The 27,915-nt window shown below is 32.0% G+C and overlaps 4 protein-coding genes across 5 annotated transcripts; 2 read left to right on the forward strand and 2 right to left on the reverse strand.

Moving 5' to 3' along the window:
- The first annotated feature begins 5,284 nt into the window (after positions 1-5,284).
- On the forward strand, positions 5,285-10,246 carry LOC113870761. The gene is made up of 5 exons (XM_027507210.1): positions 5,285-5,430; positions 6,364-6,458; positions 6,660-8,573; positions 9,030-9,213; positions 9,600-10,246. Exons 1-5 carry the CDS (start codon positions 5,361-5,363, stop codon positions 10,244-10,246), a joined length of 2,910 nt encoding a protein of 969 aa, XP_027363011.1. The 5' UTR covers positions 5,285-5,360.
- A 5,109-nt stretch (positions 10,247-15,355) lies between these two features.
- LOC113870762 (protein SODIUM POTASSIUM ROOT DEFECTIVE 2-like) lies at positions 15,356-16,592 on the reverse strand. The gene is made up of 3 exons (XM_027507212.1): positions 15,987-16,592; positions 15,666-15,741; positions 15,356-15,534 (listed from the first exon to the last, which is right to left on the reverse strand). The coding sequence occupies exons 1-3, from the start codon at positions 16,590-16,592 to the stop codon at positions 15,356-15,358; spliced, it is 861 nt and encodes a 286-aa protein (XP_027363013.1).
- A 3,795-nt stretch (positions 16,593-20,387) lies between these two features.
- On the reverse strand, positions 20,388-25,688 carry LOC113870812 (UDP-glucuronic acid decarboxylase 1-like). 2 transcript variants are annotated; one of them, XM_027507296.1, is made up of 7 exons: positions 24,851-25,688; positions 24,586-24,733; positions 24,420-24,499; positions 21,928-22,011; positions 21,771-21,845; positions 21,203-21,295; positions 20,388-20,950 (listed from the first exon to the last, which is right to left on the reverse strand). In XM_027507296.1, exons 1-7 carry the CDS (start codon positions 25,445-25,447, stop codon positions 20,741-20,743), a joined length of 1,287 nt encoding a protein of 428 aa, XP_027363097.1. In that variant the 5' UTR covers positions 25,448-25,688; the 3' UTR covers positions 20,388-20,740. The 2 variants fall into 2 exon arrangements, with proteins under 2 accessions (XP_027363097.1, XP_027363096.1); XM_027507295.1 differs by having other exon boundaries at positions 20,514-21,016; positions 24,586-24,740; positions 24,864-25,623.
- Positions 25,689-26,234: 546 nt separating this feature from the next.
- On the forward strand, positions 26,235-27,762 carry LOC113870813 (60S ribosomal protein L35). Its single transcript, XM_027507297.1, has 4 exons — positions 26,235-26,300; positions 26,390-26,525; positions 26,627-26,783; positions 27,495-27,762. The coding sequence occupies exons 1-4, from the start codon at positions 26,297-26,299 to the stop codon at positions 27,567-27,569; spliced, it is 372 nt and encodes a 123-aa protein (XP_027363098.1). The 5' UTR covers positions 26,235-26,296; the 3' UTR covers positions 27,570-27,762.
- The last annotated feature ends 153 nt before the right edge of the window (positions 27,763-27,915 follow it).

Consider the following 27,915-nt stretch of genomic DNA (forward strand, 5'->3'; position numbering starts at 1 on the left):
ATTGAGAAAAAATAGTCTAAGATAATAAATTTAAAAAAATCATGAGCAATTAAATTAAACCTTTAAGATATATTAAAGTAATTTGTCCAATCTTCTGTCAGACTCCAACATAAAAAATAAAAAAAAAAATCCAATCGTGACAAATAGTACTCACATAGCTACAAATCAATACATTATCCATCCATATCACATGCACGTGTTTTCACTTTCAGGTCAAGCACGTAAGTAAAGTAAGTGTTTGTGAATATATTGTTGGGGTAGGGGAGTTTTTAGGCAGGGAAAAACTCCAATCCTACTTTAAAACTTTAAGGAAATATATATATATATATAAATTTTTTTAACTTGATTATATCTTATTTTACAAAAAATTAATTCACACTTATTTTAATATTTTTTTTTGTTTTCTTTTTCTAACTTGTTCATGTCTTCTTTTATGTGAAACTTAATTCACATTTGATTCTAATACTTCTTCTCTTAACTCTTAACTCTTGTCTATTTTATTTTACGAGAGACTCAATTTATACTTATTTTAATACTTTTTTTATTGGCTTTCTTTCTCTAATTTGTCCATATCCTATTCTATATAAGACTTAATTCACATTTGATTCTAATATTTTATCTTTCAGTTTTATCTGTCACAGTTTATCTACTCGTTTGAGCTAGTCACTTATATTGACCTATCATACCTTTCACACATGAATGTTACTAGTGTCACTGTTGACTTCTTTTATTGTAGTTTATCTACTCGTCTTATATGAATTGAGTTGATCACCTAAATTAACTTAGCTCTGATACTACTATTAAGGTTAAGAGAGTTTTTAAATAAAGAGTCTCACAACAAGTAAAACACTATAATACAATCTAAAATCTTGAGGTAGTAGATACATGAATTCATCTCCTTATAAACTTTTAACTTGCTTATATTTCATTTAATGTGAGACTCAATTCATTTTTTTCTCAAAATGTAAATCATGAATGAAAATTTCTTTGGTAACTCCTGAAATAAACATTGTTTAATGTTTTAAGAAAAATGTATACAGAGTTAAAAAATAAAAATAAAAATTAGTATACACAGCACAAATCCCTGTGACGAACAAACGAATCAGAGTGCCTCCGGAAAACAAAACAAAACAAATGAGGCCGTCAACTCACAAATCACAGCACAAGAAAACAAAGCATAAGATTTTGGCCCCTTATGGCTATGATTTGTTTAAGAAGCTAAGTTCCTTTCATAATTAAAAGATTCTTTTGGCTTCATGTGTCTTGTATTCTAGTCACCTTCCATATCTCGTTTATTTATTTATTAATAAAAAAGGGGGAGCATGCTGCATGCTTATAAACAATAGATTAATTCCTATTCTTCAACATTATAAAAATGCATTCTCTTTGTTCAGTAGATGTAACAATAATGGAAACACATTAAAAGGATCTTATTGCAATTTGAATTAGAACTAGAGAATGCCTTGTGATTCTTATAGTGATATTATATTGAATTAGTTAACAAGCTTATAGTATTAGTCAAAATTGATTCCTAGTCAAAATTAGAATGTTATGCACAAAAGATTCCCAATTAGCTTGTATCCTGTAATTTATCCTAAATTGATTAAAGATTAGTAATGTCTGTTTGATATTATTATAGCGATATAAAAAATCATATACTGCTAGTGATATAACTTTTATTTAATGAAACTTAATTTTCTTAGCATAAATATTACACGTTTAATCCACAGTATTTCTACAAAAAAGTTAGTTTTTAAGAGATAAATCTATACCAACGAAGTTACGCTTAACTCTTAACTGGTGTGTTTGTATATGATTTATTTTCTCTTTTAAACGCACTTGAAATCAATTAGGGCATGGCATATATGATCGGGAAATTCAGATAATTAATTTTTTGGCTCAAAGTTTTTTTTTTTTAAATTTTCATCATGTTTTGATAAATTAGAAAGATAAAAATCAATTCCTGTTTGTATTCTGTCTAGTGATATATTTTTTTTAAAAAATGTAAAAAATAAGGATAAATAAGAATTTAATCATAAAGCAACTAAGTATATTAATTAACATATTATAAAATAATACATTTTTAAACAAAAAAACTACATATACAATTTTTTTAAAAATTAAGAAAGACGTGGGCCCATCAGTTATATTTTATAAGTATGTGTACTATTTGTTGCATTACATAAAGAGGGCGAATTTTGTGTTTTGATAGAAAATTTCATGACAAATGTTAATAAGTGCCATCATTAAAAAAAAATAAAATAATAATATATTTATTTATTTATTTCTTTAATATATCTCAACATACTTTTTTTTAATTATTATTCTGATACTTTATAAAGTAAGCATTAAATAAAAATATACATATATTTATTATATTCAAAATATAAGATGCATTTAATAGTTTATTTATTTATTATTTAAATTTTTTTATTTAAAAGGTGGATCACTTAGAATTATTCAATTTTATTTTTTTATATATATTTTTAACATATATTTAAGGATACATATTATTATTATTATTATTATAGAATGTGACATAATATAATGTATTAATGAAATTAAATATTATAATATACTTTTAAAATAATAAACACACATATTTTTATTTCATTAAATTATCTTTATATCTCATCTTAAATTCTAACAAATAAATTATTATATATATATATATATATATATAATTTTTACTTCATTAAATAAGAAATATTATCAAAGAGATTCATAAGAAAAAAATCTTTTTGATATACCAAGAGAGTCTTAAATCAAAGATGAATCCATATAATAAATTTTTAACTAAAGGTTATGAAATTTGAAAATCATGTCAAGTACTAATTGCCGGCCACAGGCAGAATTTATTAACAAAATAATTTAAGGATATACGTGTTTTTCTGACCAATATTCTTAGAGTTCTAGATAAAAAAGAATTTTAAGAAAATGTTAATAACATATTAAACTTTATGATAAATATATTGATATTTTTAATGTGTGTTACATCACATATTAAATTAAATATACTAAATTACTATAAAAATATGAATTAATTTCTTTTATATTTTGAAATAATAAACATTTTCATTTTTAATATGATTTTTTTAATTTTTTTCACATGAGATTTTAGAAGAAAATAAAAATATATTAATAGAACATTGGTTAACATTTTTTAAAAAATACATACAAACACAAGATTTTACATCATGAAGAATAATAATTTTTACTACAGTAATTTAAAAAAGTATACATTAATAATATAGAAATGTTATTTTTAATATTTGAAATTAAAGATAAACAAATAAAATGATCAAATTTATTGAGAAAATTAATATTTATCACTTTGGGAATACAAATGTATAATAAACGTTATATTTGAAAAAAAACTTAAACACAGTCATAAAAATTAAATATAAACAAATTGTAATAATATATCATACAATTAAAATACTTAAATATATAATAGAATTATAACTTCTTTTGATACGAAGTATCCTACGTGGATATTGGTGAATTATTCGATTTTAACTTAGTAAATATTTAGTTAAATTTTTTTATTAAATTAAATAAATAAATTTAAGCTTAAAGTTTGACTTTGATTATTTAAATAAGTTAAGCTTAAATTTTATAAATTTGAGCATTAATAACTAATGAATAGTTAACGTGTATATATATATATATATATATATATAATAAATAATGATAATTTTATTTATTATATTTACTTTTAATCTATATTATTATTATTTGATATTATTTATTTAATTTTAATTTTAAAGATTATATTTTAATAAGTGGCCATAATTTTTTTAAAGAAATATGTTATTTTTATAAATTTTTTTTACGTTAAGTCATCTTCTAAATGAATTTATATTTTATTTTTATTTATTTAGTTTTTTAGTGTAAAAATATTCATTAAATACTTAATTAATAAAAAAGTATTTAAAATTTAGTTATAAATAATTTAATTTGTACAATATTAGATAAAAAATTTATATATAATAAATTTATATTGAAAATTATAAATTTAATGTAATTTCATACATTAACAGTATTAAATGTTACCATTTTTTATTAAAATTTATAATATAAAATTTATCATTCTTAGTAATATTGCACATGTTAAAAAAATTGAATTTTCAATAAGTTAACAAGTCAAATTCAAACATTTTAAGTTTTTAAATTTATCTTGTTTAAATAAATAAGTCAAATTTAAACATTTATTTCATAACTCAAGATATTAATAATTTAAATTCAAATTTTAAATTTATTTTGTTTAAATAAACGAGTTAACTTCAAACATTTATTTCAAAAGTCAAATTTAAAATGTAAATTCTCAATTTTGACTGGGCTCATTTATGCTCCTGAGCTCAACACAGGTTGCATTTACAGCTTTAAATTAATTTCATTTGCATTGAAGAGTCCTTTGCCAAAAAATAAATTAATGTCAATTTGGTCAAATCTTTAAATTAATTCTTCTTATTTTAACGCATGTTTTAAAATATGAATTTAAAATTAATTTACGCGTGTATTTTAAATATGTTGTAGGCTTTGGAGCAACTGCCCCCAAAATATTATTTTTTAATATTATTCATAAGCATCTTATAGAGAGGTATGAAATGGTGAGGAAGGAGAGAATCTAGAACTTTTAGACCAATGAGGAGTGGCATTTGAATCATAAGCGACACATAATACACTGAAAGGGGCAAAAAGTTGCAGTAGCAGTGGCAGCTCTTGTTATTTTCTACAAGTCATTTTCTAAGAATTTTGAAATTATAAGCATTTAGCTTTTATTATTTTAATTTCTTATTACATTATGCGTATTGGATGAATATGGAGCCCGGAAATTAAGCAGGAAGAGGAGTATGGAGAGGAACGTGGTATCCAATGAAGGTGACACGTGTGAGGAAGGTGGAGGCAATCCTCACACGCACGACGCCACCCCACTTGGCCGCGAAGAGAGTGAGTATTGGGTGTCAGCATTTTGGTATTTGAAAGTTCAAATAGAAACCCCACTCCCACTCTTCAAAACTCTGTCTCTCTCTCTCTAAACCCACTTCCCTCCCTCATCGCCAACAACGGGTCTCCATTAATGCTTTCTCTCTCTTTCTTTAATTTCCCCAAAACCATGAAACACACTTTCTATTCAATCTCTACATTAATCAGCCTTCCCTTCGTCCACTTCAGGATCTGCATTTTCTTTTCACTGTTCCAGTGAGCGCTTGTCACGCTCCTTTTTCTCCTTTTTTTTTTTAAAAAAAAAAATTTTGAATTAATAGTTGAGAATCCTAGGGTTTTGTCTCCTCGCTGTTTTCGTTCAGCCTTTGCGATATTCTCGATCTGCATTCCTTCCTCTTTCATGAATCGTTATGGAGAAATCTCGCAACACCAACTTCAATGTCGCCGCCTCCAACCAATCTCAACCACCTCTTCCTCAAGGTCTCTCTCTCTCGCTCTTTCCTTTTTTGTTGCCTCTCTCTAACTGAGTTTGATTAATCTGGTTTCTTCGCCTCGAGAATTTCCGATTCTCTAGTGGTCGTGGTACTTACACCGATTAGAAACCTGAACTTTCACTTCATTTCTTAGTTCTTACTTTAGTTCTCCTGGCATGGTACTTGGTATTTTTGGCCCCAAAAATAGTAGTTGTGTTTTTATTTATTTAGTTGACGATAAATTTCTACCTGCTTTTATTAATTTGAGTTTTAGTTTTTATAATATTTAATGTCTTTTTTTGGTGAGTTAATATATATTTTTTGGAGAGTATATTTAATGCATTTTATTCTTAAAATATTTATGCATTTAATTTTTAGCCTTTTCTAATAAATACTATAATTTTTTTAATACTATTTTATTAAATATTTAATTTAATTGTCTGAATTAAATGACCTTTATTTATTTTTCATTAAGGATCAGTCTTCTAGTACCTTAGTTGAACTTGTTAGTCCACTAGTGATAAATCTTTAACACTATGGAAGTAGAAGAACCTGTGCCGAAACAACAAAATGAATATAAGGACCAAAATTAATATTGTTTTCTTATTCAAAATTATTTTAGCTGCCTTGTAACTTCTCCTGCGGTGCTGTCGGTATGATTTCGTTCGGTTCCATGATTATTTTCTTCGATTATGATGTCTTGTGATTGCACATTACAGTGCGAAACCATCGATTGTTTCCGAAACGGTTTTTTTTTTGGTTACTTACAACATGGGTCATGGTTCGCCCGGAGCATGATGCAGTTCATGTTCCTATAACGATTTCCTGATTGCTTCCTTGCCTTGATTCTAGTAATTCTAAACATAATTTCGTAGCACTATTTAGTTATTTTTTCCTCGTATCGATTCGTGCTAATATTTGTCGTACGATTCATGTGCAGGGAACAAGCAGGTTCATAGACAGCGACAACATCCGAATCTGTCTCCTGGTTCTGGTTCTGGTTCATGCGGTGGTGGGGTTGCTGACAAAGATTCGGTAATTTGGTTTTTCCTTTTCCAAATGTTTTTTTTTCTACTATTGGTCATGATCTATATTGCAGCATTTAGAAATATGAACGTAACTTTCTTAATTCATTCTGGGGGTGGGGTTACATTTTATTCTCTTTCTGCCCGTGGTTATTTGTAGAAAAGGAAAAGAAATATTAATAATTATTAGCAAATGCGCTGACTTTTGCAGTTTTCATTCAAATTCGGGTGGAGATCTTCGAAACCGTTGTGTGGGACTCCAATTAAGAAGTTATTAGCTGACGAGATGTCACCAAAAACTGAATCCAAAAGAAGATCCCCTGGGGTTATTGCTAGATTGATGGGTCTTGATGGGCTGCCATTCCAGCAGCCTACTAATAAGCAGCAGAAGGGTTTCTCAGAAAACCATCTACAGAAGACAACACAATTAGACAAAACACTCAGCAGAGGAGCGCCATATGATGGCCGATCGTCTAGGAGAAGCCCCAAAGATCAGCAAGAATTTAAGGATGTATTTGAGGTGTCGGAGATTTCAAAGGTGGAGAGCAGTAGGTATGCATCACAGGCATGCGCCGACTTGAAGACCACTGAGGCAGAAATGTCATTCATTGAACAGAAGTTCATGGATGCGAAACGCCTTGCGACTTATCAGGATTTACAGTCTTCAAAGGATTTCCGTGACACACTTGAGGTTTTGGACTCTAACAAGGATCTTCTGCTAAAATACTTCAAGCGGCCAGATTCTTTGTTTAAAAAGCATCTAAATGATCTGCAAGCTTCTCCTCTCCAATCACATATTAGTCATGTAGAAGCTATGAATATTGAGAAGTGTGAACATGACTTCAATCAGAGGTCAGATAGGGAGAAAACCCAGATGAACTACAATAGATCTCACCATAGGCATCACAATGGTTATCCTTGTCGTTTTGAAAAAAGACATGTGATGCATAGTTTACCAAAATCGTCAAAGCTTCAGTTGAAGGGTAGATATGAACAAGATGCAGTCCCCACAAAGATCGTTGTACTAAAACCTAATCTTGGAAAAGTGCAGAATGGTACCAGTATCGTATCATCTCCTTGTTCTTCACATAATTTTTTGTCAGGGCATGTAAATGACCCTGAATTTTCAGATGTTAGATTTAGAGACACTGAACTGTATAAAGCAACAAATTTGCCTGAAAGTGCCAGGTGTTTGAGGCTGGATTCTTTTGAATCTAGAGAAATTGCTAAGGAAATCACTAGGCAAATGCGAAATAGTCTGAACAATGGTTGTGTGATGTTTTCCTCCTCTAGATTTAGAGGATATACTGGGTATGACAGTTCATGTACTGTTTCTGGGGATGAATCTCCTGAGGAATCAGAGAAAACAACTGCAACTTTGGGAAATTCGTTTGACTTAAATAACCAAGGCAGGCGACCATCCCATTCCAGTGAATCTTCTGTCAGTAAAGAGGCAAAGAAGAGATTATCAGAGAGGTGGAAAATGACGCACAAGTCTCAAGAGGTTGAAGGCATCAGTAGGAGCAACACACTGGCTGAAATGCTTGCCATCCCTGATAAGGAAATGAAGACTGAAAATATTGACAGTATGGCCAGTGGGCATGGGTTCCATGATAAATTTTCACCCAATGGGGAACCCGCTGGATTTGTTGAACCATTGGGTATCAGCAGCAGGGATGGTTGGAAGGACGGATGCATTGGAAGTTTGTCAAGGTCAAAGTCTCTTCCTACTTCATCTACTGCCTTTGGAAGTCCTCAAACATACTCGCACACTGAAGCACTTTCTGATTATCGATTTATGGTGCCTAAGGAAGCCCATAAACGTGAGAGGAAAAGAGCAACAAAGAATTTTGATCATAGGCATAGTGTGAATACTAGAAGTACAAGATCTTGTCACAAGAAGTCTAGGTCTTTGCATTCATCAAAGCTAGAAGATAATGAGTTCTCTTCGGGCTTGAATACAATTCAGAATAAAGTGAAGATCACTCTTGAAGATTCACCCAAGCTAGAGGATCTGGCTGGTGAACCTCATGCTGAGACCCTAAGAGATGCAAGTTCCGTTATTGATGACGTTGTAGATGGGGCACATGAAAATTTAGTTGGATCTTCTGAACCTTCTCATAAGGTGCTTTCTGACAATTTGATGCAGCAGGTTAAGTTTCTAACATTTTCATTTGGTATGCTGATAAGTTTATTCAAATCTCACAAATGCTGTGATCATCTTCATTATATTAAACAATCAACTTGCAGGTACATTAGACCAATGATTTGGCTCATAATGTTTATCTTATATCACGTTAGCCAATTAATTCACTTGTTATAAAGATTGTTGAATTGGACAAGTCTAAATTTACTGATTGTTTCTTGCATTTACTGACACATGAAATTTCCGGATTGAGTTTCTCTGTTGCCCAAAAACATGATGGGATCGCATGAAATGTCTATGATTTGGTGTGGAAGTCAGTATTTGATCGCATGAAATGTCTATGAAATTTCCTGACTGAGTTTCTCTGTTGCCCAGTAATTACTGAATTTCTGTTTCATTATGTTTTTCCTTACTTGATATGTTGTAACATTTCAGGACATAGCAGCAGTGTCTTCTGGTGGAGGTTCTGTCCTCTATGAACCTCCTGTACCTGGACATGAATCTTCGTGTAGTAAAGATGCTGATCAACCCAGTCCTGTCTCAGTCCTAGAACCTTCTTTTACAGATGATCTGTCGTCTTGTTCTGAATGTTTTGAAAGTCTCAGTGCTGATCTACAAGGTATCTGCACAAGGCATCTATTTTGATTATTCTGCAATGTCAATGTTGTGTTTAATGCACATCCAATGTCTGCAACCATATTTATTTCCTTTCTAGTTTGCTCTTATACTTCGACAATAACATCTTTTCATCCATTTGGAGATACACAATGTTGAAAGTGGAGACCAGTTGACATCTTCCATAGACATGGTGAATCACCAACACAAATGAATTTGGTGCTAATCCTTTAAACCATTTTTTTTTTTGTTCTAAAGCTTACACAAATTAACTTATTGAGCTTAACTGATTTTTTAAGGATTTATCAACTTTCACCTGAGCTAAGTTGTCTTCGAGGCTTGTGCCTTTAACCGGTTCCTTGTTTTAATGAACCTTTTTGTTGTTGATAGGGCTGCGAATGCAACTCCAATTGCTGAAGTTGGAATCTGAAGAATGTATAGATAGACCCGTGTTAATATCTTGTGACGAAGATGGTGGGGAAGCATCTGCTGGAATGCTAGAAGACGATCGATTGCTTAAAACTGAAGATAGCTGGGAGTCTTCATACATTATTGATGTCTTGTCTGAATCTGGCATTGATGGAGCTCAGCCGGATTCAAGTTGGCATTCTCTAGAATGCCCTGTGAGTCTTTCGGTGTTTCATGAACTTGAGAAGAGGTACTGTGATTGGACTATTTGTTCAAGGTCTGAAAGGAGATTGCTTTTTGATCGAATAAATTCAGGAATTGTCGAGATCCATGAGCAATCGACCTGTGCACAACCATGGGTGGGTCCAACAACCATAAACATTACTGGATTTAAATTGATTAAAAATGGGCTCCGAGATTGTCTTTACAGGATGCTAGGGAGCCAATGTAAAGTAAAGGATGACGCTTTGGGGAAGCTGCTGGTTATGGGACCTCAGTGGTTGGACTTGAAAGATGACATCGATGTAATTGGCAGTGAAGTTGAGAGATTGATATTAGATGATTTAGTGGCAGTGATAGTCGGTACCGAGAAATTTTGTACCCTAGAGCGTATGTGTTCTTTAATGTAAATCCAGTAGGATAATGATAATTTCATCGCAAGATGAATAAAGGGATCATAATCTTTTTCTCAAAGAAGCGTGACTATATTATGATGACGTTAATAAGCTGACGAGAATGGAATAAAGCTGCCTATGGTGGATTTGAATTTCGTTTTAATGCAGGTAGTATTTCAACCAAGTGATCATTAATATCATAAAAATAGGATTTTATGCGGTATACGCAGAGCATTAGAATCTAGTTGGGCCTTTAATATAGCTCATAACTAGGGAATGACGTGCCTTGCATATAGATTATAGTTTTATTGATCGATTTTTGTTGATCATATTGAAGAAATTTAGTTGTCGAAACTTTTATTTTTCAATCGACGTAATAATAATTGTTCAATTAATGATTATTTAGTTGTAATTTTATAATTTATTTAAACCTTAACTGGTTAGTTTACTTTACACAGACACGCATATATATATTAGGTTTTAGATTAGATAGAGACCAAGAATGCAGGCCAAATTTTGCCGATGGTAGGTTCGAGGAGTGGACAATTGACCCAGCAGAAGACATGTCCTGATACATTTTCTTAAAAGGAAAAGAATTCTCACTGTCATAACAATTTTTAAAAAATATTTATTAAAGAGTTATTAACATGTTTTTTTAGGATCATAACATGAACAAAGAAAAACTGACTGCGAGCCTTTCAGAGGGAATGAAACTCGTTCCTATGGTAACAAATTGACGTTGAGGCTTAAGGGGTGTATATGACTCATGTTACTTGAAATCCATTTTTGTCTTATAGAATATAAAGTTTATTTAAATTGGATTTATTAATTTAAATGACTAAATTTAAAGCTTCACTTAATTTTTTAATTAATATGAAATTTAAACTGGATTTTTTTGAGTTGTTTAATTATTTTTATGGAATGTATTTTTTAATAAGCCTTTGTTTACTTTTATGTTAAAAGGTGAAATACAATAATAATAATAATAATAATAATAATAATAATATATTTTGTTATTAAATTGACTTCAAACTGGAATAAAATCTTTAATACTAAATTATGATAACTCATTGAAATATGGCTCTTAAAAATTTAAATCAGGTAAATGGTAAATATTATATAACAATAAACAAATTATAATTTTTTTTTATGAAAACATACTAAATAACATTACGACCATACAGGTAATGCATATATACATGATATGAACTAGGCATTAGTATTGAATTTTGTAAATAATATAGATTGAGTAAGATTGTTGTTGTCCTAAGTATTGTGTTCAGTATTAATACCATAAATTTATTGCTGTTTGAACATAACATTGAAAGGAGAAACTTGACTGTAATTGTGTAAACTAAACCAAGTCAAAACCAAAATTCACTAGTAGATTCTAAATATAAGCAAGGCTAAAATATGTGACGTTTCACCATGCAAAAGTGAGGTGATATGATTCATCGGGACCTTCACCTTAAACAATCCAAGTTTCATTCGAATTCAAGTTCTCAAGGAATATTGAAGATTTAAATCATAATAATAGTTGTGATTCAATTTCTTGACACAAACTAACTCCTCCTAATTTGATAGAAATATATTTAATTAGAACAAGCACTAAGATTAGGAATCCATAAGTTATCATTATTAATTTCTGTTTTCCGAGCATCATCAACTATGTTGCCTAAACCTGATGTCAATTCTAAATTATTCTTTTTAAATGCAAGAAAGTGATCTAATATTATAAATAACTAATTCACGGAAACATTAAGTTTAGAGACAAACATCTAACAGAAAGACGAGATACAATAAAATTACACTTTACGTACGATTTACGTTGGGATTCTCATTCTCCCAATAACAAAAATTCAACACCTCATACTATAGGGGAAAAAAAGAGAACACATTGTTTTTATAGTGAGAATCTTGATGCTCCTAACTTTCAAGATGATAAACATGTCTAACTTTTCATGATATTTTCCACCAAAAAGGTTAGTTAAATAAATTAGAAATGCATATTAATAGATGACAACAGATTTTAAACATTATTACATTGAGTTTTGAGGTGACAGTGTAGGCTTTTTTCACATAATTAGAGTATTCTTTTATTTAGTATCATCTAACTAGTGTAGCTTTTAAAAAATTATGAAACTAGTATAAATCGTATTTCATGAGTATGATTTATCTCTCTCTCTCTCTCTCTCTCTTTTTATGCGTACATAAGTTTGTAGCAGTTTAAAAAATAATTACCATTATTCTTATTTTTTTATTTATAAACTTTTAGTATCATTTGTTCCCTTACTTCCGTTCTCGTTATCTCCTCCTTCCTTTTTACAACATCTTTAAATAGCCATAAAAATAAGTTGAAATGCACAACTTACTCAAGATCCACACAATCATGGACGGAGTAGGAATATAAGGACAAAATTAATGAAGATTTATCTAAACATATCAATATAAAATTTGTAAATCTTGAATTTAATTTATTTAAACAACTAAATTTAACTTTAAACTTTAATAATATACTTGAAGTATTCAATGAATTGAATTTAAAGAATTTTCGAACAGGTAAGTTTACTCCATGCCAAAGTGTTGAAAAAAGCTTTGGACAAACTTCAAAACTATAGAGAAAAAAACATAATAAAAAGTTTGAAAGTGAGAGTTGGATATTGCCTTGTATAGCACCTTTAGACTAGGGTTTAGCAATGCTGATGCTGAGTACGATTTGTTTCTGTTTTTCACAGATAAATATAACTATATGCTTATTCAATGAAAGAAACCGATTGCGACTCAACACAGGCACATAGGTTGTGGACAAAAGCTATGAACTTTGTTACCGTTAAGCCTCAGAGTGTAACCCTGCAACTGGTGGTCCAAACTCGTCAACCTCCACTCGTGAAGACGGCTAATCAACTTTTTACTTTTATTATTATCATATGATAGTGTATTTTTTTTTTAATATCAATATGACATCAAATTAAGCTCAAATATTGAAACAATTACTTTATACGAATTATAACAATGTAAAACTTATATGAAAAAGAAAGTGTGAAATCCTATACAACAGTTTTATTTATATGACCCATGATTCTATGATTGAAGAGTTGTTATGAACCTTGTCTTCTAACGAGAAGAACAACGTTATTCATTCACGAAACTTGATCCCATGTGCAACCTCTTCGTAAGTCACGATCGAGCAACTCTTACTACTACATTCTCAAGGCTTCACTTGTCACGACTCACGTGTCGCCATTTCATTCCATTGGATTTCAGAAATCACAGCCTCAGCACCGCTCCTTTTCGGTCCTTAATTTTGAGAACATTAAAAGAAATTTATTTTAATAAAATCAACTGAAACCTTGTTAAAATAAAGTTACTATAACTTGTATAAATCATGATGACCTATTTTTATAGGTTCAAATGAAAGCTTTTCTTAACACCCTTTAACTAAGAAGTTGTTATTAGATGAAGTGCATATGGTTCAGTTGTTTAAAGCTCCAGCAGATATATGCATGGTATTAATGTCCTGATTTCTATCAGCAATGTTACAAAATAAAAATTGTAAAGATGAAAGTGCTAAAGTTAATCATGGCACCAATGCCACTTTATGAATTGAAAATGACAATATTTGGCTCAGCGAACTACCTGAATAGATGTCAGCAAGATCAAAGATGGGCTATGTTTGACCAGTAAGCAGGATCATTACCTCGAGAAGAGAAAATAAAAAAGAGAAACACAGGCATGGCAGTGTATCTGCACCAAAACCTTGGGGAAATGCATATAAATGGAAAAAAAATTACGAAAATCGTCGTTATAGAAAATAATTAATTATATGAAATTTAAAAATTGCTGATGGCATTTTTTTAAAATTAACTAGTTTTATGTATGGCGATTTTTGAGTTTTTATTTTTTTATAATTCTTTTCAAAATGTTATATTTTAATAAATAATATTTTCAAATTATGCATATATATATATATATATATATATAGATACATATATATATATATATATATATATATATATAGATACATATATATATGGTATTATGTATAATTATTTATTATTTTTATACATACTATATTATAAATAATGAAACAGTTAAAATATTACTTACAGGTTATGCAAAAATCGTGTCACTTCTCCTTGAGGTTAAAACATAAAAAGAGAACATATCTGCAGGGCACGAGAATGGTTGAAAAGAAGTACTAAATAATTGACTATTGCTACAGTCACAATTATATTCATAAATAAACAGCATTATCGTGCTATTTTGTCATAGGTGACATTAGCGTCAAATACTGTCGCCATGAAAAACAAAAACTCTATTCACCATAATCCATAGCTTTGATATAATTTGTATAAATGGATTTTTCGTAATATTTTCAAACATAAAATGGCACCATATTAGTGGATGATGAAAATAAATAATTACTTTTAAATGGAAAATATATGCATTTCTTCTTTTAAAGATAATGCGTTTGTAGATTTCCTGTTCTTTATACGTAACTTCATTTAAACACTAAGAAGATGAGAGAAAAAACAAATACGTAGAAAATAAGGAAAATATTTTTTTTTTATTTTCATGAAAATAAAAACTTATATATATATATATATATATATATATATATATATATATTTTTTTTTTTTGTTTTATTTGGTTAAAAAAAGTTCACTGTATCAAATGATTTTTATATTCTTCTAATGTCATAGTGAGTATGGGAGTAAATGAGTAATATTTTTTCCTTTCTCGTTTCCTCTTCACTTAAGAGAGATTGTTTTTTTTTATGAACTGCGCATTTTTCTCCCAACCAAACGGTGAAAAATGTAAATATTCTCCGGTTCATTTTCTTTCATTTAGTTTTCACTATTAAAAAATTACACTAAAACTAGATTCTTTGAAGGATTTACAAAATTAAACATGAATTAAAGCAATTCCCAGCACAATTTATGAAGTGTTAAGTTTACACCTTAAAAAAATATGCAAATTTCGTGAAAATTTCTCTAAAACACTACCATCTTTGTACTGCTTTTGAAGGAACAGCTACTCTTGCCAACATTTACATTTACAATAATCAAATTACCATCCAATTCACACTCAAGCGTACATCAACACCAACATTCTACTTTCATCTTAATCAGATAAACTTTTTTTCTTTGTTTCAACTATACCAGATCCAACTGCTGAGGCAGATGCTGGCCATAATTGTGCATTTTTCACCTTTGATATGCTTGCCAAGACACTCAATGGAGTCACATCCCCAATTACTGTCACCTTCTTTGCCGCAAAATCTATGTTGAATGAACTAACTCCTGCCCACACAATCAATTTAAAGATTCCTTATTAAGGAAATGACTTTGAAAATTATATGTAAAAAGGTTTTGCTTTTTATATACACACTCATATATATATATATATGTATATATGAGAATTGGTTAGTTACCTTGCATTCTGGAGAGGTGTTTCCTCACCTTCCCTTCGCATCCTTTGCAATGCAAAGAAACCCTCAGTACTACAACCTGATAGAAAAAATTAACTGAAATCAATTATTGAAATATTGAAGTTAATAATTTACTGCATAGACTTGTCTTAGTTATTCCACAAACATCACCTTCCAAATTTGCTTATTACTATTCATCAGCCATACATAAATTAAAAGACTTGCTAACAGGAAACAAACGCAAATGATTCAGATTGGAAAAATCCTAAACAAGTGCCATGGATGTGCACCAGGTGAGACATGAGATAGAAAGTGAAAACTAACCTGGTCTGGGGAACCGGATTTTGGATTGGAAGAGCTACTAGAGTTTTTAGGAGCAGGGTTGGTTTCATCTCGATGAAAAACTTGAGAAGTTTTGTTATTAACTGTTGTGAGTGCCAAAACTGGATCATAATCTGATGAACCATCCAATAAGGCCTTGTCACTGAGCAAAGATCTAGTTGAACCAGAAGGAGTGATTGAATCAGTGGGTGGTTTGTGCCAACTCCTCCTCAAAGTGATATCAATTGGCTTAGAAGAGTAAGTGTTGGTGACATGTTCAGTGACTTTTTCTGCTGTACTTTTCTTCTTTTGATCATGGCCCTTTATTGCACTTTTCTTGTCCTGGTCATTTGGCTTCAAAGAAGAGTTTTTTTTTGCCTTATGGAGGTCATGATAAGGCTTGGGATTGATGGGTGGTTGAGAAGAAGAACATGGGGCAGTGAGAGACTTGGAAGTGCTTCTTCTTGAATCATTGATGATGGGGTTGTGGCGGTCAATGGTTCGGCCTCCAAGTTGAATGGTATTGGAAGAGGAGCAAGATGCTTGATCCATGCTAAGACATATAGCTGTTGAAGCTTGGGAAGCACAGAAGATATCAATGCGTTTCATCTTTTTTGATAATGGTAAACAGAGAATTAGTGGTTTAGAGAATCTGCAGCAAATAGGGAGCGAGAGATAAAGAGAGAATTGATACAAACAAAAAAGGTTGGCACTTCACGCTGATAGCTTTTAAGTTTTACAAAGTGGTGAGAATTGATATGGAGGGATTCAAACCTTATGTGTGATTTATCTCACTTCAATAAAATATTGATAACTATGAAAAAAAAATATTATGCATCTCTTGTGTTAGAAGTCTCCTTTAAAAACAAACAAAAGAAACCTTAAATTGGCTGTTTTTTAGATGACATTAGATTAAAATTGGAGAAACTATTTGAGTGGGAGATGGGATCCAGAAGGATAAAGGGTTAGCAATAAATTGGAAACTTGCATTAGTTTCTTTGTTTCAATATTGAAGTAGATATAAAGGTTTAAATTTTCTCAACGCTCTATCAGTTTGGGGAAATTTAAATGTAACACGAAAAAGTTATATCATTTTGATTCAATGCTCTAATATTCTAACACATAGGTGATGACACACTTGGTTTCCCGTGGGGACCTCAACCATAAAGAACATACCCAAATAAGATCTACATATTAAGGGGGTAATATAATTGTCAATGGTTTTAGCATGGCAATAGGAATGCTGCACGTGCATTAGAATCAAAAGCCATAAAAAAAAATAATCAATGCAAATTTTGACAAGTTTGTATGGAAATGAAGAATGTCTTCAATGGCTATATCCTTATTGATGTTTTGGAATTCTACAAAGAGGGTGGAGATGCAGAGTGGAGGAACTACTGTTTTTGTGTTAAGACACAACAAAACAGGGTGATCTTTATGAGATGCAACCAACATTTCTATTGCTTTAAAGAATGAAAATGATGTATTCTTAGTACACTGAATTAAACTGTCACACTCGCCCCAAAGCCTTTTAGGTGAATAATGAACCTTTTTTTTTCCAGCTAGAAGGGTGGTGGTTGTTATAAGGTGGAATTTAATTTCTTTAAAGTGAAAAAAAGACACTTTAGATAATAAAGCATAATCCTAATTGTTTATTAAAATATTAACAATTAAAATTTTAATAATTCCATAATTTATTAACCATCGACATGTATTTTATCATAGATCTTAACCATTAATTTTTTTTTTTATCAACAATTGCTATTACAGTTTATCCTATAAAATTTTATCCACAATTTTACTGGAGTTCAAATCGAATTTGATACTCCTCATCGTTTTTATAAGAATGTGGACACGTGATTGATAAATATTCAGAGAAATATAGCTGTTAACTTTGGAGTTTGGATTCCAATTTTCCTCTATTTTTATGAGTAAGATGATATTATCAATTGATTACATTGTCGAATACATGTACTAATGTCTTTCTTTGTAATATTTTTATTGTTTTTATGAGTGCCTAAATTGTAGTGATTTTACCCTCACATAACATATAGTAATTTCTTAATGTAAATCATTTTGTGCCCTGTGCCACGCATATGCATCTGGGTACAGAACCGTTTTGGATTGACGTGAAGTTTCAGCGATAATAATCTCCATGTAGAGAGAAAAATAAATTAAATTGTTGGCACGAATAACCATAGCACTGTGAATTGAGCAATGCTCAGTTGGGCATGGCCTACGAGTTTAAATACTTACCAAGCTACACTAGACAGCACCTTTCTATAACATAGTAAATTTGGTCAGATGAAAACAGAGCAACGGCTAGAAATTTTCAGCACTTTCATGTGCTAACTTCACAGAATTGACAATTTATAGTTTAAGAGGAAATTATTGACAAAAACAAGTGGAGTATATCTGTTGGAGTCATAGTACGAGGGCCCATAATGTACCATATCAAATAATTTTTAGTACAGTCCAAAATTAATTGATTCTTGTGAACAACTATATCAGAAAATATCATTAAGGAAAGTTGGTAAATTTTGCAATTCTGTCCAAATACGGTTTATGATTAACATCAAAACTCGCAATGGGGCTTTCTTCAAAATCAAAATGAAAATGTGTGGTTCTGATTTAAATATACGATATATTTCTTTCAAAAACTGTTTTAGAGAAACTTTGATTTTGTGGGGAGAACTAGAAAAGCATCAAATTTGGAGAACGGTGGTATATATCTTTTAGCAAAAACTAAAAGCATTGATAGAAATATATCGTATTCTTCATAAATTCATAGAATCATATGCTTCCATGGCTTTCTTCATCCTAACTTTCATTATCGCCTAACCCATCTTCCAATTAAAAGTCTCATTTTGAACGATTCATTGATTAATTACACCATTTATTACACCACTGATAACTCTTTTTCTCTCCCCTTTCTCCTTCTTTTTTTTACCAGTTTCTCTTCAGTTTCAGTCCCATAAGCTTTTAATCAAGCAACAGAGGCAGAGGGGTCCCCCTCTCTACTATGCTGAAGCCAGCTGTTCAATGTTCATTTCTCTTATCCTTCTTATGCATGTTGAAGAACATCATCAAGCACCAAACACTCCCAAAAGGCAAACCCTCTATTTTAGTAGGTAAATAATGAGTCTGAAACCTAGCATTCCTGTTGAGAGATTTCAGATCTGTCATCTTTTGCCCAAAAAATTATCTTGGGTAGAAAAATAGCATTTATAATCTCACTCCACCAATGTAGAAATTTGTTAGGCCCTGTAATTGCTACTAAGTTCCAGCTCGATATTAGCTTTACATTGAATTACGTAACAATAACATTATGGCTTTGATGACACACAAATAATCAGACAGATAATTGGCATAGCCACAATAGTAGTAGTGGTATATATCTTGTAGCAAAAACTAAAAGCATTGATAGAGCGATGTGGAGGATGTTCCTCAAGACCGATGGGATTGGTCTTCCTTTTTAAATATGGTCCCAGAGAACTGAAGTGCCCAAGCCTAAGGTCAGATCCCAATTAGCAATTAGTACGGAATGTGGAAAGCACCACATTTCTTTCCTCTTTTCAAATTGTATTAGCGTGGATAGCAGAGTGTTATGTAACCATTTCCTATTCCTTGAAATCCTGCCGTCTTACTTCTAGCTTCTTGCAACTAGTTAAGCAATCGTATAGTAAGGTCCATTTCTTTTAATAGAAGGAACTCAGATTTATAGTTTGAAGTATAGAGTAAAATTTGAAAGAGTAGTGACTTTTACCAGCTAAAGTGATTCCTATAACTATTTAATGACTTATTAAAAGAGATCTAAAATCCAGAAAAGGTGTGATTATAAACGCATTTAAATATTGGGTCGATGAAATAAAGCCATCATATTCATTTCTAATCTATCCAGTACGACCGGTGTACTAAAGAACTAACAATTAATGTACAGAATATTATATTATTGATTTTCCTACCGAATTCCAATTCTTTATTCAGTTTTTTTTAATATTATTTTGCTATTACAGTGAATTTTTGTAGCACATGTTCTGCAATTATTTATCACGACTGACAAAAAATAATAGGAAGTTCACACGGGCAATTGGGTAGAGATAAAGTAACCAAATGTGGACTGGAAATGATGCACTCACCAAATAAGTTCAGACCCAACCCATTTGATGGGAATAATGGGTTGCTAAACTGGTCAGCCAGTCATTGACAAAAAGAAATAGGTAGGTAGCAAGTGTCACCTTCCAAGTTCCCTTCCCCTAAAAGCAAAGCAGTTTTAATCGCATAAATATTTAGGAAATTTTTTTTTTTTTACATTTAAAGTGGGGACATCTTTTGGTATCTTTGGTTTTGTATTATATTTTTGAGAAGCATGTATACAAAAAAAAAAAAGATAAAAATAATTATATATAATGTCAATTTTTAAATATTGAAATAAAAAACTAAAATATTTAAGATTCACGACTTTCTACAGAAAGAAAAATTCCATTCTCATTATACCAGAATCCAAATATCAAATACTACCACTTTTATCAATACAATAGAAAAGAAAACTGCTGGAAAGATTTCTTTTTCAAAATTTAACAAATACATCAATTGTGTGCTAAAAGCAAGCATAAATGACTAAATGTAGAAGGCCAGCAGACACCTTACAAAAGTGACATATTATCAGAATTTTCTGAGGATGTTAACCGTAGATGAGGAAAAAATGAAGGGGAGATGCACTCATCTCCACATACGTACAGGGTTTGCTACTAAGCTTATTTCATCCCTTTTCCTTCATCTTCATTCAAAATCCGATTCCGGAAGTCACTAACCATAAGAGGCAATCCTTCTCTCAGTGAAACTTTTGGCTCCCAGTTCAGTAGTTCCTTTGCTTTGCTAATATCTGGCTTCCTCATATGTGGATCATCAGCAGTATTTGGTCTGTATTCTATTGTAGCACTTGAATCAATTGTTTCTTTGACAACCTGTGTGTTTAAGAAAAGATGACAGTGACAAGATGTCCATAAAACAGAAACTTTGAAATCAGTTGACTCACTAAAAGTGTGCCCTAACTGTAGAAGGCACAACTTTTATGCTACTACGTTAGGCTACTGTTTAAGGAATGAATAAATTATTATGCCACAGCATAATCTGACAGGAACCTTATGGGAAACGGCATTACTGTAAACCAAAACATGGAAGAAATGAAAGTAAGACTAGTAAAGATGACAAGATACCTGGGCAAGCTCTAACATGGTAAACTCCCCTGGGTTACCCAGATTGAAAGGTCCCACATGCTCACCCTCCATCAAAGCCACTAGCCCGTTAACCTATGCATTGAAAATGAGATTTAGTTCACCATTGCATTATTACAATGCTGACAGGTTCTTATCAAAATGTAGAGATAACAAATCAATCATTCTATATTTGATCTTATCCAAAAAAATTTTTTTCATCCCAAGTCCATAAAAGAAAACTACTTTCATACAATAGGTTAGTTGAATTCCAAATAATGATCAAGTATTTCATTCAACTTCCAAAGCAACTGTTTCTCGTTGCTTTATGTATTCCCTCAGTTACCGTCTTAAAGCCCATTTTCATTTGAATGTTATTAAGATTTCACTTGAAAAAAATTCTTATATGAATATCTAGTTGCACAAGCTGGTTGAGTGTTTAAGAAAACAATGGAGCTATTTTTTTTAAGCTACAGTTTTCAATTAGAAATTGGTTAGTATAAGAGAAAGGATTCAGTGAGATTTTTAGTTTCAAAATATCTATATTTATCTATCTATCTATGCTACATACCAAATCAGAGACATATTGGAAACTTCTAGTTTGCTTCCCATCGCCATATACAGTCAATGGCTGTTTACGGATAGCCTGCAAACATGGGGAAAAAGTGTAAGAATTCAAAAACCTCTCCCACAATAATTAAAAAAGAAACAAGGAAAAGGAGTCAAACCTGTGCAACAAAATTGCTGACAACACGCCCATCATCTAAACACATGCGGGGTCCATATGTGTTGAAAATTCGTGCAATACGAACCTATAAATCATCAGACCAGATCAGTCTCAAAAACATGTAATTTGCACAATTTACCGTAAGTAGTGTAACCCCATCTTTCATAACAGCTATTTTTGGGAAATAATCATATTGTTGTATTATAAAGCTAGAAAAAAAGTTATCATTTCCTCAAAATATGTTGAACCAAACGCACCTTATGTCGGACTATATTGACTTTTTTCCTGCATAATGCAGTTGTCATGCATTTAACCACGTATTGAACTTAAAATCCTTTCAAATCCAACAAGTACAATATCTTAAACCAATAGACTAAAAAAGAAAAGGATTTTTATGATACACACAACATGAGAAATAAGAAGGAATTTATCTGAGTCTACTGCTTAACCTTCACTTGTTAATATATCTATGCCTGGAAAGATATCTATAAAATTAAAAATGTCACATGCTTCAATGAAAGTTTGGATCAACTTATTTTAAAAAAATAATTTTTTTTCCTGCCAGGTTCCAAAAGAGGTTTTCAAAAAGAAAAGTAAATTTTCCCCAAAATTAATATATTCCAAAGCATGCTATAACAATAAATTCATATGTATGATGTTTTTATTATAAAACATAAAAAATGAAAGGTTGGCTAAATGCTAGTGATTTATGGTCTGAAATTTAAAATTCCAACTCTAGTTTAAAGGAATCTTTAGGATCCACCACTGCAACCTCAAAATAAATTGCACTTTTCAATAAGTTTAAAAATGAATAGGGAGGGGGAACAACAACAAATTAAAACCAAGAACTAATTTCACTCTCGACTCAGAACAAAAAGGTTTTTCTGTTGAATAATGGAGTAGTAAAAACCAAACTCTCATTTTCACTTAATTAGAAACTAAGATCAGCAAAGTGAATTATAAATAACCAACTCATTTCCCATAGGAAAAACTTATTTTCCTCTTTCATGGCTCAATTTTAGAAACCAAACCAGTATTTAAATGTCTGATCTTCCCAATTAAGTAGTCAAACAAAAACAATCAATTTACACATTTATTATAGGAAGGTTAATTAATTATTTATCAAAACAATTTGGTTGACTGTCCACAATCTTTTATTTTTCTTAATAGTTATCCACAAATTAGGTTAAGGATATGTTAGAGAAAAATAACTGAAAAGTTAATAGCAAGTTGAAAAGCGAATTATAGCTAAGAATTATTAGTTTATCAAAGGAGAAGTGTTTGAAAAATTAACTATTAAACTAGTTGACAAATGTAAAATAACATAAAAGGACATGCTTATATGGCTTTTTGTATAAAATTTGATTTTACTTTATAGGGAAAAAAATACTTTTTATCATTTATGCAAGTAGATTTAAGTTTTATATTTAAATTTGAACTCTAATTTTTTTTATTACAGATCAAATATGTTATTAAACATAAAATAAAATGTGTAATATTAAAGGAAAATTGAGGATTTTGTTAAAATATTGTGGATAAAAAATAAAAAGAAAATAATAAGTTATAAAATCAAACACTGCATTCAAGTAACATTTAAAAAATGCTATAAGCTAATGAAATGAGCTCATTTATCAAATAATTCCATTTGGTCAAACAAGCTTATTGGCTAGCCAATTAAGTTATAACTTGACTTAAAAGACTAGCCAAACACACTAAAAGACATCATAATGAATGAGTTTGGAAGAGGATTTTTTTGCATACAATCTCATAGTCCAATCTCCCCCATGCAATCTTCAGTACTCAGCCACTTACACATGTGCACATGATACACACTCGCTGACTACAATAAATACTTCAGAGTAAGCTTAAAATGCATAGTTAATCACAAGGGAAGTGTTGTGTACCTAAATGCTAAACTGGGACAATTAGTTATAACAGAAAGGTTTGTGGCACGATGGCTGAATAAGCATCAAATGAAGCAATCAAATAAGGAAAAAAGGCAAAAAATGTGCCGAGAGAAAGGTGTGAAGAATTATGTAGAAATCTATACCTCTAGCTCTGTCTCTCACTCTCTTTCCCTCTGAATTGTATCCCTTTTTCTGAAACTCTCCGCTGTTCACTGTTAATCTCGTTTATACTGATTTAACCTCTTATGATTGACTACTACGAGCATCATTTGCATTTTAGATCATTTGAACTGTTAAGTAGTTTATCAGCTGCCATTACAGGCAGACCAAGTTGGCAAGCTCAAAAACTAAATGCTTTAATGTCCTGGGAGAATGAATAGCACGAAAATGATAATGCTTCACAATAATGCATGTTGTCAAATTAAAACAACAGATACGACACAGAGCATGACACGCAACCATCCAAGTATCAAAACGGTACAGGGTAACATTACACTAACTTCTTCATCATACAACATAGAAGACATCAAAGCAAATAACCTAAACCAACTCTGATCAACTGAAAAAAATATGCAATCTAACGTACCTCAACGCCTGCACCTCGATGATAATCCATGGTGAGGGTTTCTGCAGTCCGCTTCCCTTCATCATAACAGCTCCTCTCACCTAAAATTCACAACCAGAATTTCAGTTCAACCAACCGAACAACAAAATGAAACAACTAGGGGTAACAAATTGGTTTATTCGCTCACCAATTGGATTAACATTCCCCCAGTAGGTCTCTTTCTGGGGATGCTCCAGCGGATCACCATAAACCTCACTAGTACTAGTAAGCAGAAACCTAGCCCCAATTCGCTTTGCAAGTCCCAACATATTAAGAGTACCCATCACATTCGTCTTGTAAATCAATCACCCACACAGTTAAGGATCCAAAAAAACAAAACGAAAAAATAAACAAATGAAATTGAAAACAACACTGTTAACGCGAATCAAGCATTGGAAACATAAAAAGGATATGATAGTCTTGACAGGGTTGTACTTGTAGTGCACCGGCGATGCAGGACAAGCAAGGTGATAGATCTGATCCACCTCCAACAGAATCGGCTCCACCACATCGTGGCGAATAAGCTCGAACCTAGGGTTCCCAAACAGGTGCACCAGGTTGTCCTTTCTCCCAGTGAAGAAATTATCGATCACGATAACATCGTTCCCTCGCGCGATCAACTTGTCGACCAGGTGGCTCCCTACGAACCCTGCCCCACCGGTGACGACGATCCTCAACCGCCTGCTCGCGATGCCGACGGGGACGCGGCCTACTCGGGCCGGGCCAGACCCAGCCTCGAAGCGGGTGAGCCCAGTGGATCTGGGGACGAAGGAATGGGCCTCGGGTGGGCCTATGCGGGAGAGAGTGGGCTGAATTATAAAGAAGGTAGAGCCGATGAGAATTCCGACGAGAATGAATAGAAGACGCTGCTCTCGCAAGAGGTAGCTGATGGATCTGGGGAGGGATCTGGTGTGCTTTATGGATTTGGGGGAATACGGTGGGGTCTCGCTACTCCCCATCTCTTCCTCCCTTCTGTGGTTCAGACTCGTTTGCTTGTGTAGCTGTTTCATCCTCTTGTTAAATTCAAACCCCCCAAACAAAACCGCGTTTTCACTCCCAAATCGCCTTTTTTAATCCTTTTCTGACGAATCCAATTGCCAATGCAGTGGTGATTTTCTTTTTTATTTTATTGCAAAAACACTCAACAGAAAACGTGAAATTGAAGGCCTTCCGTCCCCGCCATGGATGCAACTTTTTCGATTGGTTCCTCACGTGAATCAGCCTGTGATTCTAATTTCTTCTTACATACTTAAATATGCTAATCCTGTTTATTATTGTTTATAGTTCGTTAGGTTGGTCAGTTATTATCAAGTGTTTAAAATTTTATCAAAATAGTCATCACTTCAAAAATGTCTTCTACATGGTCCCCTCACATGTTTGATTAAGATTAGTAATTATATATTTTTAAATTATTATAACTCTACATATTTTAAATTCTTATTCCTTTATAAATATTTTTATAAAAAATAATCAATAAAGAACTAAAAAAGTGCAGAAAACACTTTGATTCTTAAAAAAAATTATTTATTTAATCCCTCAATATTATAAATTTGGGATGTTCTATTTAGTTTTTCATTAGTTCTTTCAAGATATAAAACAATTTGGTCAAATCACTATTTTTTTGGGTCAAAATCACTATCTAGTTATTAATTGGGTCAGTAATCGGCCTATAAACAAAACCCAATAATCCTCTCTTTGAGCCCATAAACCAAATAAGACAAACACTTCTGGCCCAACGGTGGCCCAATATGAAAAACAAAAATAAACCCAATTCACATATATAAGGGATCGTCGTTAACCTCGAGCTTCTGATTTTAGGGTTTAGGGAGTTGTTGCAGAGCTGCGCGTCGATCCAGAGAATGGGTAAGACAAAGACATTAATTGTATTAACGAGTAAAAAATGGATCCATTTTTTACGTATGATCTGAATTGAAATTTTAATGTCATTGAAGCGAGGATAAAGGTGCACGAGTTGAGGAACAGAACCAAGGCAGAGTTGCTGAACCAGCTTAAGGACCTGAAGGCGGAGCTCGCTCTGCTCCGAGTGGCCAAGGTCACCGGCGGTGCCCCCAACAAGCTCTCAAAAATGTGCTTGATCACTTCCACCTTGTTCCGAGCTTCCGTTTCTGTTTACAGTGGTTATCATGCAGTAATCTCATTTTGTGAACGGTGTTTTTCTTTTTTTACAGCAAGGTGGTGAGGCTTTCGATTGCGCAAGTGTTGACGGTGATTTCCCAGAAGCAAAAAGCGGCGCTTAGAGAGGCTTACAAGAATAAGAAGTATTTGCCCCTTGACCTTCGTCCCAAGAAGACCCGCGCCATTCGCAGACGCCTAACCAAACACCAGGTTTTCCTTTTTACTTGATTCTTTTGTTTGGTTTTGTTTGCCATTGTTTAGTGTTTGTTTGATAGTGAGCTTTGAGCAACAAAAAGTTATTAGTGTTGTTAAAACGTCCAATTCTAGTTCGTAATAGAATCAGCATGCTGCTTGTAAGACTTGTACAATCTTCATAAAATGAGCTAATTTTTCAGAATAAGTTATGCTTAGTTTTCTATTATGATCTCAGAGCCTATTTCATCCATAGATGTTCAATCCAATCAACTCTCTTTTAAGATTTGAATAATCCTCATCCTATGAATTAATTCTTGGGAGTGAGTTAGGCCGTAATTTTCTATTATGGTATAAGAGTCTATTCAGTTTGAATGTTAGACTAGTTACAAATAGCTAATGCTGTAAACTTCATGTCAATGAAGAGGGTGTGTGAGAAGATGTTTCACATTAATCATGAATATAGGCAAAATACTCCTTATAAGACTTAGACAATTCTTATTTTATAAGCTAGCTTTTTGAGAGAGTTAGACTTAATTTTTTAGTAAGTTTTCTTTATTAATCCTAATCAAACATGCGCTTAACGTTACTAATGTATTAACAATGTAATTTTCAATAAAAAAAATTATTTATTAATTTGTCGCTGGATTTGCTAGATCTCAGACTCTGGTTTGGTGTTTTCCTTTTGTTGTGTTGTGCATAGTCTTATCGTCCTCTTGGTTGGTACAGGCATCATTGAAGACAGAACGGGAAAAGAAGAAGGAGTTGTACTTCCCGCTGAGAAAGTATGCAATTAAAGTTTAGGCTAGAATTGGTTTTTTAAGTTTCATTTGTAGACCAGCAGCTTGTATTGAAATTTTAAGGTTTCGATGCATGTCAATGTGGCAGCATTCCAATTTTCGGTACCAGTTAATTTCCAGTTTGTATCATTGTTGTCTCTGTATACAGCTAGTCTGGATCCAGAGATTCCAAGTTTTATGTTAAAAGCAGAATTGTTTTGAGAATTTATGGTTTTCAATTGCATTTTTCTAGGAAAAATGGTAGCCTTATCGCAGAAATCCTGAATTCCTGATTGGTGGGGTGGGGGGATATGATATGATATATTGTTTTATCAAAAGTCATCCTCAACTCATGTCACTGCCATCCTTAA

The sequence above is a fragment of the Abrus precatorius genome, unplaced genomic scaffold (genome assembly GCF_003935025.1).
Source record: "Abrus precatorius isolate BTA unplaced genomic scaffold, Abrus_2018 Scaffold7, whole genome shotgun sequence".
In the NCBI taxonomy this organism is placed as follows: domain Eukaryota; kingdom Viridiplantae; phylum Streptophyta; class Magnoliopsida; order Fabales; family Fabaceae; genus Abrus; species Abrus precatorius.

What these genes read in the sequence shown, in the direction of transcription:
- LOC113870812 (XM_027507295.1), bottom strand. Translation starts at nt 25,447, where the DNA reads ATGAAACAGCTACACAAGCAAACGAGTCTGAACCACAGAAGGGAGGAA. An exon ending in ATCGAGGTGCAGGCGTTGAG is followed by an intron (nt 22,012 to 24,419) that starts GTACGTTAGATT and finishes GATGATTTATAG; the next exon opens with GTTCGTATTGCACGAATTTT. An exon ending in TCCAATATGTCTCTGATTTG is followed by an intron (nt 21,296 to 21,770) that starts GTATGTAGCATA and finishes TTCAATGCATAG; the next exon opens with GTTAACGGGCTAGTGGCTTT.
- LOC113870813 (XM_027507297.1), top strand. An exon ending in CCCAACAAGCTCTCAAAAAT is followed by an intron (nt 26,526 to 26,626) that starts GTGCTTGATCAC and finishes CTTTTTTTACAG; the next exon opens with CAAGGTGGTGAGGCTTTCGA. An exon ending in GACGCCTAACCAAACACCAG is followed by an intron (nt 26,784 to 27,494) that starts GTTTTCCTTTTT and finishes TGGTTGGTACAG; the next exon opens with GCATCATTGAAGACAGAACG.
- LOC113870761 (XM_027507210.1), top strand. Translation starts at nt 5,361, where the DNA reads ATGGAGAAATCTCGCAACACCAACTTCAATGTCGCCGCCTCCAACCAA. An exon ending in TCAACCACCTCTTCCTCAAG is followed by an intron (nt 5,431 to 6,363) that starts GTCTCTCTCTCT and finishes ATTCATGTGCAG; the next exon opens with GGAACAAGCAGGTTCATAGA. An exon ending in TCTCAGTGCTGATCTACAAG is followed by an intron (nt 9,214 to 9,599) that starts GTATCTGCACAA and finishes TGTTGTTGATAG; the next exon opens with GGCTGCGAATGCAACTCCAA.
- LOC113870762 (XM_027507212.1), bottom strand. Translation starts at nt 16,592, where the DNA reads ATGAAACGCATTGATATCTTCTGTGCTTCCCAAGCTTCAACAGCTATA. An exon ending in AATCCGGTTCCCCAGACCAG is followed by an intron (nt 15,742 to 15,986) that starts GTTAGTTTTCAC and finishes TTTTTCTATCAG; the next exon opens with GTTGTAGTACTGAGGGTTTC. An exon ending in ACACCTCTCCAGAATGCAAG is followed by an intron (nt 15,535 to 15,665) that starts GTAACTAACCAA and finishes TTGTGTGGGCAG; the next exon opens with GAGTTAGTTCATTCAACATA.